The sequence below is a fragment of the Lactuca serriola genome, chromosome 3, assembly GCF_051521515.1.
Source record: "Lactuca serriola cultivar US96UC23 chromosome 3, Lser_US96UC23_V15, whole genome shotgun sequence".
Lineage (NCBI taxonomy): Eukaryota > Viridiplantae > Streptophyta > Magnoliopsida > Asterales > Asteraceae > Lactuca > Lactuca serriola.
Genome location: NC_136410.1, coordinates 35,886,947 through 35,905,435, shown reverse-complemented (window position 1 = coordinate 35,905,435; position 18,489 = coordinate 35,886,947). Strand labels below are relative to the sequence as shown.

General features: G+C 31.3%; 3 protein-coding genes across 9 annotated transcripts in view; 2 read left to right on the top strand and 1 right to left on the bottom strand.

Annotated features, from left to right (window-relative positions):
• The first annotated feature begins 266 nt into the window (after positions 1-266).
• LOC145091898 (serine hydroxymethyltransferase 3, chloroplastic-like) lies at positions 267-5,254 on the top strand. The gene is made up of 12 exons (XM_079029719.1): positions 267-478; positions 1,365-1,579; positions 2,331-2,526; positions 2,595-2,769; positions 2,846-2,963; positions 3,038-3,150; positions 3,249-3,371; positions 3,768-3,872; positions 3,961-4,047; positions 4,116-4,223; positions 4,511-4,583; positions 4,738-5,254. Exons 2-12 carry the CDS (start codon positions 1,366-1,368, stop codon positions 5,013-5,015), a joined length of 1,590 nt encoding a protein of 529 aa, XP_078885845.1. The 5' UTR covers positions 267-478; position 1,365; the 3' UTR covers positions 5,016-5,254.
• Positions 5,255-11,389: 6,135 nt separating this feature from the next.
• Positions 11,390-13,626, top strand: LOC145091896 (keratin-associated protein (DUF1218)). 6 transcript variants are annotated; one of them, XM_079029714.1, is made up of 5 exons: positions 11,469-11,543; positions 11,643-11,701; positions 12,631-12,743; positions 12,854-13,068; positions 13,179-13,626. In XM_079029714.1, the coding sequence occupies exons 3-5, from the start codon at positions 12,654-12,656 to the stop codon at positions 13,462-13,464; spliced, it is 591 nt and encodes a 196-aa protein (XP_078885840.1). In that variant the 5' UTR covers positions 11,469-11,543; positions 11,643-11,701; positions 12,631-12,653; the 3' UTR covers positions 13,465-13,626. The 6 variants fall into 6 exon arrangements, with proteins under 6 accessions (XP_078885841.1, XP_078885844.1, XP_078885840.1 ...); XM_079029716.1 differs by lacking the exon at positions 11,469-11,543 and adding an exon at positions 12,387-12,520 and having other exon boundaries at positions 11,561-11,701; XM_079029715.1 differs by lacking the exon at positions 11,643-11,701 and having other exon boundaries at positions 11,390-11,541.
• A 646-nt stretch (positions 13,627-14,272) lies between these two features.
• The window catches only part of LOC145091895 (carotenoid 9,10(9',10')-cleavage dioxygenase 1-like), a 28,369-nt gene continuing 24,152 nt past the window's right edge, over positions 14,273-18,489 (bottom strand). For both annotated transcript variants that reach the window (XM_079029711.1, XM_079029712.1), the window contains exons 3-12: positions 17,537-17,639; positions 16,956-17,215; positions 16,155-16,334; positions 15,957-16,035; positions 15,803-15,884; positions 15,657-15,719; positions 15,411-15,549; positions 14,948-15,281; positions 14,663-14,862; positions 14,273-14,577 (exon numbers count right to left, since the gene is read on the bottom strand). In XM_079029711.1, the coding sequence (XP_078885837.1) occupies positions 14,470-14,577; positions 14,663-14,862; positions 14,948-15,281; positions 15,411-15,549; positions 15,657-15,719; positions 15,803-15,884; positions 15,957-16,035; positions 16,155-16,334; positions 16,956-17,215; positions 17,537-17,639 (1,548 nt within the window). In that variant the 3' untranslated portion in view covers positions 14,273-14,469. The remainder of the gene's footprint in view (positions 14,578-14,662; positions 14,863-14,947; positions 15,282-15,410; positions 15,550-15,656; positions 15,720-15,802; positions 15,885-15,956; positions 16,036-16,154; positions 16,335-16,955; positions 17,216-17,536; positions 17,640-18,489) is intronic.

Sequence of the window (18,489 nt, the reverse complement as noted above, 5' to 3'; positions counted from 1 at the left end):
TTGGACGATATACATTATAATATTATTTTATTGGTGGTTATTTGTACTATTAGCTTAATGGTTTGAACGTCTTAAAAAATATTATTATTATGTTGAATTTATTTATAAAAACAGTGAGATTTCTTTTATAAGATAGTATATATATATATATATATATATATATATATATATATATATATATATATATATATTAAAAAAAAAATTATTTACAAAATTAAAATACAGTAGGGTTTTTTTGTTTTATGACTAGGTGTAACCTCTATCTTCGCCGACATCACAAACTCACAATTCACAAACATAATCTGTCTCGCTCGCGCACTCCTCCCGCACACAGAAATTTGTCTCGCTCTCGTCTCTCGCACACAGCACACAACACTCTTCTCTGTATCAATCGCCGATAATCACGTTCGCACCAGCAATCGGCGACACCTTCAATCGCCGATAATCGGTTCGATAACATATAAATATACAAGCGCAGGTATTTTTCTACTCAATCTGTTGTCGTTCGCTCATTTGGTACTCACATGCATATATATATATATATATGTGAGTTAAACGAACACTGTTTTCTGAATTGGTTTTGAATGTAGCTTTGCGCTTTGGCTTCTGTAGTTTCTTAGTTTCTGTAAATATGTTTCCTTTTTTTGTTAGTTTCCGCCGACAGCATGCACCAGTGTTGTTTGTGTTCACAATTATGCCTCTGTTTGTTAGGTTTTGGTTGGAATCGTTCGTATACTTCCTTATCTACAATCGAGATTCTATGGAGTGTGTGGAAATTATTTGTTAGTATTAGATTTGGAGTTTCTGTTTGTTGTTATAGCTTCTGCGTATTTATGAAGCTTGTACTTGGAGACTCTGTTCATGCCTAATCTTAATTGCGGATTCGAAGCTTACTTTACAGTGTTTTTTCTGTTGAAAATTGGATAATGGTTGTGGTGAAAGTGGAGTTAGATTAGGGCTCGTAAGAAATGTTGATACATGGGATGTTGCAATGCATGAAAATGTATTCCATGGTTTTAGAGGCGTTTGTACTATGGATGTTGTCTTTTGATAGTGATTGCTACAGAGTTGAAGAATCAAATTAAATAATCACTTAATAAAGGTTAATATAGGCACATACTGACATACATATATCCGTATCTGATTATTTTAACCCAAAATAATTACTTTTGTCCAAACTATCAAAATTTCAAACACCCCTTACCCTTATCCGTTTGTTTCATAAGATCAAACAAGTTGTAAACTTGTAATGCTTAGGTGATTAGTATTTTGCTTATTTATTTTACATACACTTAAACTATGCATATGAATCTTTTAAAAGAGCTAATGCTGTTTTCTATTGTGATTCATTATATGTTATGCAGTATGCATACTTGCTCTGGAGCTATCATGGGTTCCCTTCAACAGCCTGTATGGATTAAGGAATCAACATTCCTCCCAAAAAGACCTGGTTTCACTAAGTTTCCACATCAGCTGAATCTTGGATCACTCAATCCGTGTAAATCATCTAAAATTGAAGCTAGCTTGGTTACTGGAAAGCCATCCACTACTTCTGTTCCAATCACAGTTGTTGAAGGAGGTAATTAGTCATAAATTGTTGCACCTTTTTAGTTGTTGATAGACATGTTATGATGATAAGACAGACACCTAAAGAAGAGATCTATAGTGATATTTATTTAAGAGTCCAAATAAATTAATAACTTAACTATAATAGATTATAAATCAGAATATATAAAAGTAAATATTTGAGGATATCGAAGGAAGCTCTTTAACAAAATTGATAGAAGTGCTTGCAAGAATATCTAGATCTGCAGACATTGAGTAAATTACATTTTTGTCCCCCGAGTTTAGCTGATTTTTTGCAATTTTCGTCTTACTTGGAACAGTGACCAAAACATTACAAATAAGAACAAAAATTACAAGAGGTGACCAAATTGCAAAGATAAGCTAAACCCAGGGACCACAAAGTAATTTATTAGTAAATTAAATTTTTGGTCCCTGAGTTTAGCTGTAGTATTCTAACCATTTTTGTCCTCATTTTGAATTATTCTACTGGTATGAAGAAGGGAGGCGGAGTGGACTAATCTAACAAAATAATTGTTTAATAATTAAATAACAAGTATTTATAAAAAAAACCTGAAAATGGTATAACAAGGACCAAAAGCTGTAAAAATCTCAAATACGAACCAAAATTGCAAGAGATAAAGTTACAGATAGCAGTTAAACTCAGGGACCAAACATGTAACTGACTCAAATTTCAACGATTTTAATGTTGATGGAATATATCTGTTTATAATGGAATGAAGATGAATGAAATTTGACTTGTATAGGTGATGGAAATGGGTTTGTTGACCATGAACTGAGTAATGTTGATCCTGAAGTTAGTGCAATAATATACAATGAAAAGCAACGTCAGTTTAGAAGCTTGGAGCTTATTGCATCAGAAAACTTCACATCCAGAGCTGTTATGGAAGCAGTTGGCTCTTGCCTTACAAACAAATATTCTGAAGGACTTCCTGGAAAAAGGTCAATATATAAATAATTTTTTTTTTGCTAATAATGTTAAATTGTTTATAATATACATTAATTTGCAGATACTATGGTGGAAACGAGCACATTGATGAACTAGAAAGTCTTTGCCAAAAGAGGGCATTAGCAGCATTTCACTTGGATGAAGAAAAATGGGGTGTAAATGTTCAACCATTATCTGGTTCCCCTGCTAATTTTGAGGTCTATACAGCCATTCTGAAGCCTCATGATCGTATAATGGTGTGTATTTTTTTATTTTTTAATATTATATTCAGATGGATATTGGTTTTAATTATTTTTTTTTAAAAAAACACAGGGGCTGGACTTGCCTCATGGAGGACACTTGTCTCATGGATTCATGACACCAAAAAGACGGGTTTCAGGAACATCCATATATTTTGAATCTATGCCTTATCGTCTTGATGAATCTACAGGTATATCTTTCTTTTTTCTTTTCCAACAAAAATATAATATTTTTATATTAGTGTAATTATTTTCCATATGATAGGCCTGGTTGATTATGAGATGCTTGAGAAAACTGCTACCTTATTTAGACCAAAACTTATAATTGCTGGTGCTAGTGCTTATCCCAGAGATTTTGACTATCCTCGTATGAGAAAGGTATACCTTTTTTGAATGTTGACTTTAAAATGTTGAGTATTGATTTTTTTTTTCTTTCTTGTATAATAATGAAATGTATGATTGTTGCACTTGAAAAGATTGCAGATGGTGTTGGTGCTTTTCTGATGATGGATATGGCTCATATTAGTGGACTTGTTGCTGCTTCTGTGGTTGGGAATCCTTTTGATTATTGTGATATTGTCACTACCACAACACACAAGGTAGGTAATGTTGCATTGCTTCTGACTGAGTTGATAAAAAAAATTCCTAGTTTTACTTTTTAGTGATAAAATGGTAATTACAGAATTAACTATTTCTTCTTATTGTTGAACAATAATGTAGCAGACTACTATTGTCAGGGTAGTGTTTAGTAATGATAGAATCAGGGAAGGAATGGAATTGATTAAAACCACTTAACTATTAATTGTTTAACAAAACCATTTTTCCAGTTACCTCGGGGACAAACTACAGAAAAGTGCAAGTATGATATTTTATATGATATGATTATGATGATAATAGTTGAGTATAAAATGGTGAAAGCACGTTGTGTTTTGCTATTACACGTGATACAAAAACATCATATAAAAGTTGCTTATTCCATTCCATCATCTTTCCAGTCTCTGAGAGGGCCTAGAGGCGGCATGATATTCTTCAAGAAAGATCCTGTTTTAGGCATTGAATTAGAATCCGCCATCAATAATGCTGTTTTCCCAGGTTTGCAGGTTAGTTTGTTCCACTCAATCTCTTTCCAACTTTTTTTTTCATTAATCTTTTTTTTTTAAATAATTAAAAAATAAAATAATATAACAGGGTGGTCCACATAACCATACAATAGGAGGACTTGCAGTTTGCCTGAAGCATGCTCAGTCTCCAGAGTTCAAGGCCTACCAGAACCAGGTCTTTTTCTTTACATTTTATCATTAAATCTTTTCAATAACATAACATAACATAACATGGTGTTGCAGGTTGTTTCTAATTGTCGAGCTCTTGCTAAAAGATTGATGGAGTTGGGGTACACATTGGTTTCTGGTGGAAGTGATAACCACTTGGTTCTTGTGGATCTCAGGCCATTAGTAAGCTAGTTTTTTCTTTCAAAATAATAATAAATGAGGCTAAAACTGTAAAAACTTGGTTTCTTTGATAACTCCTTTCTGTATCAAGTCAAAAAGTTTACTGAGTACCATTGAAAATGTAAGATATTGCTTATTATAGCATCCTACTTTAATTTTACTTTGAATTTTTATCCAATTTCTTTAAAATTTTTCAAAGCATGATGCGTTAATAAGAAAAAAAACAAAATAGGAAGAACAGAAAGTAGGATAAAAATAAATAGACTCTAACCCAAATTGAATAAATGCAGGGTCTTGATGGTGCTAGGGTAGAGAAAGTTCTAGACATGGCTTCTATCACCTTAAACAAGAACTCCGTACCTGGTATAATTCTATTATCTTTTTTTTTTTTTTTTTTTTGTATTTCACCCTCCAACTTTGATCTTATTTACAAAACAACCCCTGGGGTGTAAAAGAAAAAGAAACGGTCAAGGGCTTGAGTCTTGGCACTAACATTGTTTTGAAATTAATGTTGTAGGTGACAAAAGCGCACTGGTGCCAGGTGGCATACGGATTGGGTCGCCAGCTATGACAACACGTGGGTTCACGGAAAAGGAATTTGTTAATATTGCTGAGTTTATTCACGAAGGGGTGCAACTCACACGTGAGATTAAACAGGCTGTGACTAGTGGGTCAAAGGTACAAGATTTTATCAAGTATGTAGCTTCTTCAGATTTTGGTTTCACGGGTCAAGTTTCGGATCTGAGAAAGAGAGTTGAGGCACTCACAACTCAATTCCCGATCCCCGGTTTGTAAAATTGTCTTGTTTTAGGAAAAATGTGATAAATTGGGTGAAGTAGGATGTGTTGGTTTTTTAAGAATGTTGAGATGTTTTTGATCAAAAGATTTTGTAACTTGAAAAGATCATGTAAGTTGTAACCTGAGGGAGGGAGGCTCATGTTGTGGGTATTGTTTGATCCTAAGTAGACCTGGTAAGTGTATCATGTCATGACAGGTTGAAAAAATTTGACACTAACCTTACAGGTTTAATTTAATTTCATGTCGTGTCAACCTGTTTATTTTGGGTTAGCATGTCGTTGTTAGTTTTTGTCTAACAAGAGCTCCAAGAGATCTTGTTTGGAGTACTTGTTAATTTCGCTCTTTATTTGTCCAGGGTTAAGAGTTTGTAAATTAATCGTCTAAGGTATAGATTAGTTATATATTATTAATAATTTATAATATCTTTTAATAAGCTTTACTTTTGGAATTAATAGATATTAGGCATTGTAGATATACAAAGGTAATACTTATTTGGAAATTTAGTGTTAACCTAGGGACGTCTATTTTCAAACCCGTTAAAGAAAATAAAACCATGACCTCTCCTGCTCTAATAATCTCATGGTCTTGCATAGTCGAATCCATATTCGTATCCACTGAATCAACAAATACCCGACCCGTTAATTCGGCTCTTTTATGTTATTAAAATTTTACAATTTTTATGTGTTCCATAAACAATAAAGTAATATGTCAAAAAAAAAATAAAATGTCTACTTAAACAAGATGTACATTACTTAATACTCAAAATCCAATACAATAAAATCATATTTTACATAGATATCAAGTTGTATATTTTGTTGTCGTGTATATTAGGAGTGAGCGTTTGGACTGGACCGGACTGACTTTTGGACCGGATTGGTCTTGAAGAATATTGTGGACCGTTATGAGACTTATTGGGTTAAGGTTTGGTTTTTCCGGTTCTTGGACATGGTTGGACCGGTCCAACTTTACCTGCATACAATACATGTTGTTAAAATGCGTTTTTGGGTTTGAAACAACTCGTTAAAACAAATATGTTGTTGGGTTTGATACATTAGAACTCGTCAAAATGAATATGTTGTTGGGTTTGATACATTACAACTCGTTAAAATGAATATGTTTTTGGGTTTGATACGATACAACTCGTAAAAATTAAAGAATATGTTTCTGTTTCTTGCAGCCGTTGGACAGGTCAAACATTGATTGTTTATACCATTTGTTTGGACTTCGAATCAAATAAGTTAATGAGTTTATCATATTTCATGCATAACCAATCTAACTTTATCTATAATATTATAACTTGCAAAATTAAATTTTCAAAATAAAAGTTAACAATCTTAACACAAACATACAAAAAAAAGTAATTACCGTAACACCAAAAATCATAGTTTAAAATTTAAAATCAATCTAACTAACAAACGTCATAATGTAATCTTCCATTGACCTCTTTTCCATATCATTGTCATCTAAATCTAACATGTTTAAAACTTGTGCAATCTCTACATAAACACACAATGAAAATGTTGTTAGTTTTTAATAAAAAATATAATTAAAAGCTAAAATATTTCAGCTTTGAAATCCCAACTTTGAAGGATTGTAACTCATTGAATATAACACAAAAAAACAACAAAATTATAGTCTAAATTCATCTACAAACTCTAAATTATATGTTGAAAAAAAGCCACATATCAATCTGAATTAAAAGGAATGATATATGATTGTTTATAAAAAGTCACAAAATACAAAATTTAAATTTATTGCTGAAAAACTGAAATATTTCAGTTTTGATATCCCAACCTTGAAGGATTATAACCCATTGAATATAACTTTAAAAACAACAAAATTATAGTCTAAAATCATTTACAAACTTTAAACTACACGTTGGAAAGAATCGTATGTCAATCCGACTTAAAACGAATTAGATATGATTGTTTAAAGAATTTCACAGAATACAAAAGTTTAAATTTCTTATTGAAAAACTGAAATATTTCAACTTTGATATCCTAACTTTGAAGGATTGTAATTCATTCAATATAACACCAAAAACAACAAATTATAGTCTATAATCATCTATAAACTCAAAAGTACACGTTCGTAAAAACCGAATGTCAATCCAATTTAAAACGAATGAGATATGCTTGTTTAAAAAATTTCACAGAATACAAAAATTTAAATTAAGTCCAAAATCGGTTTTTACCCTGAACCGGTCGTATCATACCGGTAAGAAAACCAATCTGGTCCAGGTCAAGGTCCGATTCGGTCCGATTCACCGGTTCGGTCCGGTCCACGGCTCCAAATGCTCACCCCTAGTATGTGTGTGTGTGTGTATATATATATATATATATATATATATATATATATATATATAGAGAGAGAGAGAGAGAGAGAGAGAGAGAGAGAGTTCGGTTTCGGTGAGTACTCAAAAAATGGTAAGGACTGCGAGAACAATTCTCCACCACCCATTTCCAATTAAATATAGTTTTTGTTAAAAAAAATTATGGATCATTATATATTTTGAATCATTTAATTTTGAATCATTTAATTTTGAATCATAAAAGATATATTAAGAATTAAAAAATATTTGAGTCTAAATATTTTTAGATCATAACAAATTAAGGATTATAAACAAGTTGAATCGAAAGTTTTTTTTTTTAATCTTAAATATTTTGAATCATATTATGTTTATTTTTTTTAAATTAATGAAAATTAAAAATAAATACTTCAAAAACTTTGGAAAAAATTCTTTTTTACAAAGTCACTATTATATTGAGTAGAAATATCCCTTAAACATTTATGATTTTTAGAGAATTTTTTGGGGTTTTTTTTATAAAAAAAGTAAAAAAAAATGTGTTTCTTTTAAATTTTCATGATTGTGCTCATATTGTAGAGAACTAAATTTTAAGAACTTTGATTTTTCATATTTTTTTTTCAAATAAAAAATAGTTATAGCCAAAAAACGAAGTTGGCGGAAAACCCCCCCACCGAATGAGGGCTTGACATGTGGCAGAGAGAGAATAGAGGAGGGGGGAGGGGAGGGGCAGAATTGACGCACGCTATAGGGGAGAATATATATATATATATATATATATATATATATATATATATATATATATATATATATATATATATATATAGAGAGAGAGAGAGAGAGAGAAAGAGAGAGAGAGAGAAAGAGAGAGAGAGAGAGAGTTGGAAGAATTTGTGGAAAGAAATGAGGAAGGACGACCCTCCTTTTATAGGGAGGTTTTTGGTTTTTCGCGCCCTATAGAGGGTCACGTCGTGGCCATGGGTCATATTGGCTTTTCTATCGTGCACGTAATGCTGGATTGATGGTGTGATGTGGCTTCCATGTCACAATATTATCATATCATTTATTTGTTAAAGTGTTATGTTGGTGGTAATGGTCATTTGGTTGATATTACAACAAAATTGTAAATATAATGATATAATTGAGAAAAAACACAATGTCAAAATCGCAATTTTGATAAACATAGTGACTTTATTGCAATCCAGGAAAAATTGTTAGCGGGAAAACAGGTAGAACCGATCATTTGATTGATATTGCAACAAAATTATAAATATAGTAACATAATTACGAAAAAAATTCGGTGTCAAAATCAAAATTTTATGGTAATATAGTGACTTTTCTGTTATTTTATCTACTATATAAGAACCGAATAAGCTCTCGATAATAATATGAGAACTGCATTAATATCGAAAATAATTATCAACCATAAAGGACATTTTGTTTATTAATTAAAGACTAAACACGTTAAATGAAAGTTGGGATTGACTAACAGAAAAAGGAGTACCCGGATCTTTCCACCTTGATGTGTTTATTTCACTTGGATATAGTAATTTACATATTTTGCATGATTGAATTTAAAAACTGTGGCTTTGTTTGTGATATCTTTAAAATTTGTACACATTTTTAGTTTTCTTTAGCATTATCAATAAAAAAAACACAAAAATAAAAAATCTCAAAATAAAAAACCCTAAAATTGATATAGAAGATAGATCCCAACTTCTTGAGTAGCTTTCATTGTTGGCTGTCCAAAAATTTGTTTAAATGTCACCAACAAAATTGCATAACTAAAAATTAGAACAAAATTTTGATAAAAAAACAAAAATCATCTGGGGATAAAAAGACCTTCAATAAGATGCCTAGTAGATATATTGAAATACTTTGATAATTATATCATATGTAAAAGTATTACTAAAACAATATGTTTATAAAATATTAAACTTTACATTAATTTTTTAAGAACACCCGTTAAAACACGGGTTTCACACCTAATATATATATATATATATATATATATATATATATATATATATATATATATATATAGAGAGAGAGAGAGAGAGAGAGAGAGAGAGAGGATCATATGTAATTGGACAAATAATGTTGATATTTACTAGGAGGAACATGGGCTTGACCGTCGTATGCTTCGTTGACTCTCCCCCAAAAACTATGCGGATTATCGTTAATGTGCATTAGATCTTCTATTACATCAATCCATAAACAAGCGAGTAACATCTCTTTTCCATGAGACCAAACACGAGCCATTTTAGTGATGATGTTTAGAAGAAGATGAAAAATAAGAAAGTTACGAGAATTGAATTATGAAGATTTAAATGGGGTGAAGAATGAATATGGATGATGGTATATATAGTTGAAGATTGATGGTTTAAAATTCAAATTTTTAAAAAAAAAACGGTTATATTTTTGAAAGAAGGTATTTTTTGAAAAAAAGGAATGTGAGTTAACGGGTAAAAAAAGAAAATAGTTTCTCTCTTATCGGTGAAATATCACTGAGTTGTCGAGTCGAGCTCAGCATGCCGATGCCTCGACCCAGTGTTCGTCGAATGCTCAAGAGTTTTGTCAGATGTAATTTTGTGGGGTTTTTAAATAAAATTAAATCCAGATGTTATTTTGTGGGTTTTTTAGATTTCGTAAATTAAAATTTCGTATAATACTAATATTTATATATGTAAAGTATTAAATATGATAATAAATAATATATATATATATATATATATATATATATATATATATATATATATATATATATATATATATAAGTGTTGTAAAAATACCGATTAGGCTCAGATAAATTCTTAGGCGTTACCCGACCGATTAGAGGGCGCCCAACGATTAATCCTTACCTACAATGTGACTGAAATAGTAGAAAACGATGAAATTTTGACATTTTGAAAATTTTTTATCTCAATAGAAGCCATTTGAGGAATGATTAATATTGTATTAATCATATTAACCTATTTTATTAAGATAATAGTTCTATTTATGAACTTTGTTATGATATTAGTTATATTTAATTTTTGAAAATTTAACGAGTTAGCAATTAATGTTCCCCAATTAATCTTCACCTAACCGATTAATCGCTTAACCACAGTCCACCGACTAACTAACGTCGAACATTTTTTTTACATATATTAAATTTATTCTAATAAATAAATATCATTTGTTGCCATTTGTCAATTTTTCATGAGTTTTACAACATGTAACTTTATGGGTTTTTTTTATAAAATTAAATCAACATGTCATCTTTTTTTTTTTTAAAATAAATTTTCATAAATTAAACTGTCATATAATACTAATATTTATATATGTAAAATATTAAATACGATAATAAATACAAAATATTTACATATGTAAAGTATTAAACTTATCTTAATAGATAATGCTCATTTTGTTGTCACTTGTCAAATTTTTAAGAGTTTGCCATACATTTTGAAGAAATTTTTAAGAGTTTTCTACTCTAATAAATAAAAAATAAATTCTGTCACTTGTCACATTCTCATATATTTTAATACATAATTTTATGGTTAATTCTTAGACATTAATTTTGACTTGTCATTTTGTGGTAATTTTCAATTTTATCAATTAAATATTCTAATTTTAGGTTATAGAAAATAATTAATGTGTCATTAATTTGTTTCCTTAATTTTCATATTTTATTATTTTTCCTTCAATATATATTTTAATATGTCATTAATTTGTTTCCTTAATTTTCAAACTTCATTGTCATTTTAAGCCAAAATGGTCTACATAGAAAAAAAAAAAAAACAAATTTTGTTGTTTTTGGTTGATAGAACTAAAAATAAAGTGGTTAAACCACAAATATGACCAAAATATAATTATTTTCTTTGTTGTTGTTATATCAGTATACATTCAAATATTTATTTATTCATCATTTTATTTGTGTTTATTTTAAAATTTTATTTTAAAAAATAATTAATATTTATATCTTTTATATTTAACATTTTCTTTTAAAAATTACTTAATATTTATATCTTATCTATATAACTTTTTTTAATCTACCCGTCACGTATTTTAAAATATGAAAAATAGTTCTTTTACAATATTCTTATCTTGGTGATTATCCCATTTTTTTCGTGGGCTTCTACTATCGTTGACTATTAAATTATCCCAATTGCTGATTCCTTTGATTTTGCTTTATCTTTTATCCCATCCCGAGATTCGTTCCCTTATATCGGTTAGGTACGTATCTGAGGTATTTGATTTCTATCAAACTCGAAAGATTCTTGGTATGTGAATTCGTTCTGGGTTTTGATAATTTTTCTCTTGTTATCTATCCGGGTCCTATAAAAAATCAATTCTACTTTAATTCTCAGAGAATAGTTCGTTCAACTTGACTCTGGTAAGCTTTCTGATATGTGGATCTTGCTTGTGGTTTGTTTGTTGAGATGAATTTTTGCAGATATAAATAGGGATTTCGTGTTATCAATTTAGATATTACTCTTCAGAATGGGAATGCATCTTTGAGTGTCAATTTTCGAATTTTAATTAGTCAAATTGGTGTGTATTTGTGAACATATTAATGCATCTTTGACTTCTGGATTCTGTATATTTTTATGAGAATTTTTGGTTCTTGCTATATGCATATGTATGTAATAATCTGCGTGGTTTGATCATTAGTTCGTGCTGTGAACATTTTTCTGAAAAAGAAGTAGGTTTAGATATTCTTTTTAGATGTCAAACGGGCTACTCTTTACTTCTCCCGAATTGTTTTGATCACTCAAAATCTGCTTTAAACCTATGTTTATGTGGTTTTTAGTGCAAATCGTTCGTCAAGTTTTAATTAATTACGATGTTTCTTGGATCATGAAATCAGAATCTTTACTCAATTGTATGCGTTATGTGGTTTGAGGATTATTATTTCTTGTTATCCTTTTGGATCTTCATTCCATTCACAAAAGCAAGCTACCCTTGAACTTCTTGGATTGTTAGTTCTTAAACTTTTAAATCGACGGATGTTGTAACCAAATTTGTGGTTGTGAAAAACCACTCTCTGATTTAATTCGCATTATCAATTTTACTTGAAGTTAAGGTAGGTTCATCCATGTGCTTCGAGGTGTAGGAATTGCAGCACGTTTAGAGACTAAATTTGGGTGGTTTTTTAACAAACACGGGTGTCTTTTTTCTGGTTCTTTTTCCAATATAGAGATCTGAAATACAAGTAATTGATCAACAATAACACTATCCTTAAGTTTCAGCCTTTCTTGAAATAAGCTTTTGATTTCTTGAATTTTCCCTTTGTTTAATCTCTTCATTCAATTTTAATTGCAGGGAATCTACGTCTTTAAGGTGCAATGGCAGTTACTACAAAACAAATGTCATTGATTGTGGGAGCCCTTGGCGTTTTGTCCTTCATATTTGGTGTTATTGCTGAAAACAAGAAGGTATTATTCTTTGTTTTAATATGTTTATAAAATCTCAATAGGCCATTAGCATAAAACAAGAAACAACAATGTACTTCCATGAGATTTATGCTGAAAATTTCTTTATGCAGCCTGCATCTGGAACTCCAATAACAGGGAAAGACGTAGTTATCTGCAAGTATCCAGCGGACCCCACAGTTGCCTTGGGGTATTTGTCCTTTGGTTTTCTTGTTGCCTCAACTTTGGCTGGAGGGTTATCTCTATTTTACCCTTACAAAGGGAAGTCAATCCCATGGCCTGCATTGTTCCAAAGCACAAGTTTCTTTGTATTTTTCCTTATAGCTTTGTAAGTACACATCACCCTAATCTTACACCTTACTTTCACATTAAAAATTAAAACCATAAAATCAAATAGCAACATATATAGTTTTTATAAAATTTGTGACATGTGCACAGGGGTTCAACTGGATTGGCAGCTACAATGCTGTTGTGGCCCACGATTACAGAACACAAACACCTTGTGAGTAATGTCCATTATAACCTTGAAACAAGCTGCCCTACAGCCAAAACCGGGTTGCTTGGTGGAGGTGCTTTTTTAGCTCTTGATTCGGCTCTTTTCTGGTTGGTTTCACTTATGTTGGCTGATAATGCAAGAGAAGACTACTTTGATGATGTTAAAGGAGCTGATGGTGTCACCAATGATTATGATGATGCTGATGCAGTCATCAAGGGCAGTGCTTAAAACTTAAAAAAGTAGTTGCTTTATTCTGTTTAAATGTGTTTTCCATTAAGTGGAGTTTATTTTATGATTTAAATGCAAGTAAAAGGTGGTCTAAATTGAACACTGTAAATAGAATCTTTATGATATCTATTGCTGAAAAACATGTCTATGGGTTTTAAAGTATGTTATGTGTACTATATGTTAGTCTGTATGGAGTTTTGAGGCCCATCTTAAACGGACGTAAATCTCTTAATGGGCCATTTTTGTCCATGTAAGGTTGTCCCTAAAAATTTCGCTGTTTAGGCCTCCTAATTTCAGCTTTCTCCAAATTTGGTCAATTTCCAAAATAAAAATATTCGTTTTAAATGAAAATTACATAATTTCCTCAATTTCTGAAATTGGCGTGATTAGGTAGCTAATTAGTTTTAGTAAAATTGATGTCAGATTTAATTTCCAAAATTTGGTCATAAATTCTAAATTTACCTTCCCCTATATAAAGAGTTTTTTAGAGACACCTTTGAATTGGATAAACATAAAACTCTCCCTTTCGTATGCAAAACTATCGCTAGTGGTATGCAAAACTATCAGGTGCTTAATTTATTTTTTTGTTAGAGAAGTTAGAAAGTTATCCAAGTTAATTATAACGTCATCTTCTTGTTAGCAAGCATGTGTATATATCATGGGAGATGATTTGTACACAACAATTTTTCTCCATACACAACAATTGATGCTTTAAAATGTTGTACTGTACAACTCTATAATGCATAAATTGTTGTGTATGGCAAAAAATTGTTGTGTACGAATCACTTCCCATATATTATTAGCAAGCTTATGAAGAAATGAAATTGCTATTAATCATCACATCTTTCATTCAAGTTTTGAATAACAAACGACCATAATGCTAGCACTGGTTATGCTGCATCCTTAAGAGAAATTGATCATATTCAACAATAAAATACATTAAAAGAAGCTGATTATATTCAAATATAAAATACTTTATAAGACTTGATAGATTCCGCTGGTTGGTTATGTAGATAAAAAGAAAGATCCATGATGACCATAAGGCACGCGTTGAGGGAGGTTTATTATAGCAATAGGCTCATTCCCAAAGTTCTTAGCATCAACAACTAGTACCTGTGACCATAAAGGAAAACACATGTAAAGAGACAACTCGTTACATTTGGGTGTTTATGTAAAGAGGGTGTTTAATGGTACGTACATAAGAAGTGTCACTGTCTTCATCATGAGCAAAAGTAACAACCCAACCATCATCTTCCTCTACAGCCTTTGTCTTGGCCACAAATGTAGATCCTGTGCAAAAGTTGTTTTTTGGTAACCAATGATACTCCATCTTTACATTTCCTTCGCTATCTGTTTCTTCAAAGTATAATTTTGCTAATCCTCCATATTTAGATTTCCCTAAAATATATTTTGAATACTTTTTTAGGAACCCGAAACGTACTTTGAATACTTGTTATTTGCAAGAGAATCGTGAATTAGTTACCTGAGTTTGAGCTTGCAAGGGAGTCGATAACTTGGGTGTATCCGTATTTATGTTTAAGACCTGTAAAATGTTCATTGATTATTGGAAAGTCCATTGAGTATTCAGTTCCAGTTACATCTTTCTCCATAACCTCTAGAGTTTTCAAGTTTAATCTCCATTCCCTAACACTAGTAAACAACATTCCATCTCCAGTCGTTTTATGATCATTGTCGTTATTTGAGGCTGAGGCGACATTTTTAAAATTAAATCCTCTAGAGAACCATTCAAGTTTATCCTCGCCCCAAACAGGTCCTGGAATAATGGTGGTGTTAGCTGTGCATCCTCTCACTACAACCTATTCATGGTACAAGTTAAAAGCCAAAACATATTATAGTCCAGAAGTGCAACTTTTCCTACTGAAACAAAAAATTGGCGAATTAAATCAATGAAGAACACGACATTGATAAACAAGATAATTAAGCACCTCATCTCCATCTTCAAAGCAGTTAATTAGGTGATAAGTAACACAAGGTTGTATATGAAACCACATAATTGAGTCCACTTCACCATAGCGAGGAATCACTGCAATCCTTGCATCTTTCTCCCTCTCGTACTTAAATAACCTAACAACAATTACAACTTTTAGGTTTTTCCTTTTCCCTAACATCAAAGAAATGGATCGATGGGTTGTTGAGAGGGGTACATCTTGTGAATATGGAAAGGTACTTACTGTCCTCCTTTCATTACCCTCTCTGGCCTCATTGTGAGCATAAAATCAATCAGTATAGTGTACCTGAATATCACACATACAACTTATCCGTATGATTATGACTTCTGTAACCAAAATTGCTAATACAAACTAATTATGTAACTCACTTCTTCGTAACACCAATGTCATGGAAAAGCGAACAATGATCTAGTTGTAGATCCAATTTGTGAACAAGTTCTTTTCCATCGGCTATTGATACGAAGTTGTCAGAAAATATAGATCATACAAACACCATAAATCATTAGCCATGTACTGAAGTACCTGAAATGACACCCACAACACAATGCGGTTCTGTCGTATCAATCCCTACCACAACAAGTTCCCCAGTTTCTGGTGCTTTCTACACAGGAAAGAATTTTGATCTGAGCATATTATTTTTGAAGAGAATATTTCTGAAAGTGTTGGGTCCATTATGTATGGATTATGTGGAATGGTACATTAGTGCATCTGTAGGCTAACCTTTGGGTGTGATGTGAAAGGTCGAGACCAAACTCCACTGGGGTTCCAATTACCATAAGTATCAAGACTTATTAGATTTATTTCTTGTGGCATATAATTCTCGGCAATAGAATAGTGCTTTCCACCATGCTCAAAGACATTGGTGTTGCTATAAATTTTGTTTGCTTGGCCGAATCTCATCTGCATAGTTATAAAGCCAACTAAGCTGAAAAATGATACTGTTATGGTTTTTACAAATAATACTTCTCTTATGATACCCTTACAATATGTTTGTCAGTTGCAAAGTGAAGTCTGATCTTATAACCCCAAACTATTAACTGCTAACCTAACTTAGATAATGTTTTTAGATTATTGCAACCATAGATTTGAGTTATTATCATGATACGTTATGTCATATTTTTCAAAATCCACTACTTCTAATTAACTTATTTTCGGAGGAATGGAAATGCCATGCTAACATAACGTATCTTATCAATTACTAAGTTACATGTCAAGGTAGAACCTCATTCATCATACCAAAGGGTCTTTGGCTTAAGGTGTATGAAAATATGCTCATTCCTTAAGGGTTAAGCGTTCAAGTCCCGTCGTGGACAAATGAGTAGTTAGGAATAGGATTTAGAGGGTGTGCGTTAGCCGTTCAAAAAAAAAAAAATCTCATTCATCATGGTTTATCACCACTAAACCAAATAATTGCCATTAAATATTTTAGGTGGTATGATATATACAATAATTATGGTTGGTGCATTTTAGGAGATGCATGGTCGAACATTGCACTGACTTGATAAATTTTGGAAATCTTACCGCATTGAAAAATGATCCCGCTAATGTAGCTGGAGCATCTCCTTCTGCTACAGGAATGAAAGCAGGTTTCTTCCTTTTTGATTCCATCTTATACGTGTCAGTTTCCACATATCTATTTTTATAATAAAAGCTCCAAATTCGATCTGTGTCTTTGGTGAAATGTAGAACATGAAGCATCCCTTCACCTTCAACCCATACGTTGTCTGTTTTTCCGAAAACTGATATTGTGGATTTTAAACCACCAAATAAAGGATTTGAACCTGCATACAATTTCATTTTTGGATCAAAGTTGAATGACATGGAATGCCTAGTTAACATTCAATGAATGATACTTAACCATTATTGGATGCCAACTTGGAGTTCATTGAGCATTGCAATCTTTAATAAGAAAATGGAAACATTTTTATTCGTAATTAAGATTGAAATTTTTTTCAAGTTCAAAATACAAAACAATTACGCAATTGGTAATTGATTTGAAAAAAGTTAGGATTGAAAAAGTTTCAAGTTCAAAATACATAACTTAGCATAAGAAAATATTGTTGAAAGTGCGTAGCACATAAAGGAAGTTAAGAAGTAAACACCATTTCTAATGTAAACGCCCTCCGGAAAATCTTCTGGAATTTCGCCTTGACAATAATCAATCTTTACAAGTTCCCCAATCTCCTCAACCGGAGCGAAGTTTTTCTGCAAATAAATAATTTTGACAGGTACCATTGTTAAGTATATGTTGAATGATGCTCAAAAACCTTAATTAACTTGTATGTCAAGTTGTTTTCTAGTTTTAGGCAACATTTTCTAAAGTGTTACATTAGTAAGTGTCGCATCCGTTGTCATATTTTCTGTTCAAGAAAAATGTTGGAATCCAAATTTGCATTCATTCTCTCATTTTTTTCTTTCTCTTACGTTAGAGATCAGTTATTCACAACATACAAAAAAATGGTATCACAATCTAAACTCCAAAAAACCCACAATCACATAGTCGACTTTAGTTCATAAACCCTAACATGGTTCTTTCTTGGTCGTCTTTCTTCCCAATCATAATCGGTTTTTGTAAACCTTACAAAGAGTCTTCCGTAATCGATTTTACTCTCTCTCTCTCTCTCTCTCTCTCTCTATATATATATATATATATATATATATATATATACACATACATACATACACACACACACACTATACTTCCTTACCCTAATCGATTTTCGCACTTTGAATTTCTTAAGTGCTAAATAATTTTTATCCTATAAAGTTGCACCCTACTTTCAATTTTCTTTTTAACCTTTTACAAGTTATAATCGACTTATTTCATGAATTCCATGAAGTACGATCTTCCATCTTTGGATTGTGACATCGAGTTTTCTCTAGGGAAATGTTATGAGAGCTCTTTTGGATCAAGTTAACTATGGTGATACATTGGATTTGTTGGGAGCTAAAGCTCAATCTCCTTGGATTGAAGATAAGAAAATGAAGGATTGATTACTACCTAAAACCAATTAGGAATGATTCTTCAAGAAGTACTCATGAATATGTTTTAGGA

What these genes read in the sequence shown, in the direction of transcription:
- LOC145091896 (XM_079029715.1), top strand. Translation starts at nt 12,654, where the DNA reads ATGGCAGTTACTACAAAACAAATGTCATTGATTGTGGGAGCCCTTGGC. An exon ending in TTATTGCTGAAAACAAGAAG is followed by an intron (nt 12,744 to 12,853) that starts GTATTATTCTTT and finishes TTCTTTATGCAG; the next exon opens with CCTGCATCTGGAACTCCAAT. An exon ending in GTATTTTTCCTTATAGCTTT is followed by an intron (nt 13,069 to 13,178) that starts GTAAGTACACAT and finishes ACATGTGCACAG; the next exon opens with GGGTTCAACTGGATTGGCAG.
- LOC145091898 (XM_079029719.1), top strand. Translation starts at nt 1,366, where the DNA reads ATGCATACTTGCTCTGGAGCTATCATGGGTTCCCTTCAACAGCCTGTA. An exon ending in AATCACAGTTGTTGAAGGAG is followed by an intron (nt 1,580 to 2,330) that starts GTAATTAGTCAT and finishes TGACTTGTATAG; the next exon opens with GTGATGGAAATGGGTTTGTT. An exon ending in CTGTTTTCCCAGGTTTGCAG is followed by an intron (nt 3,873 to 3,960) that starts GTTAGTTTGTTC and finishes ATAATATAACAG; the next exon opens with GGTGGTCCACATAACCATAC.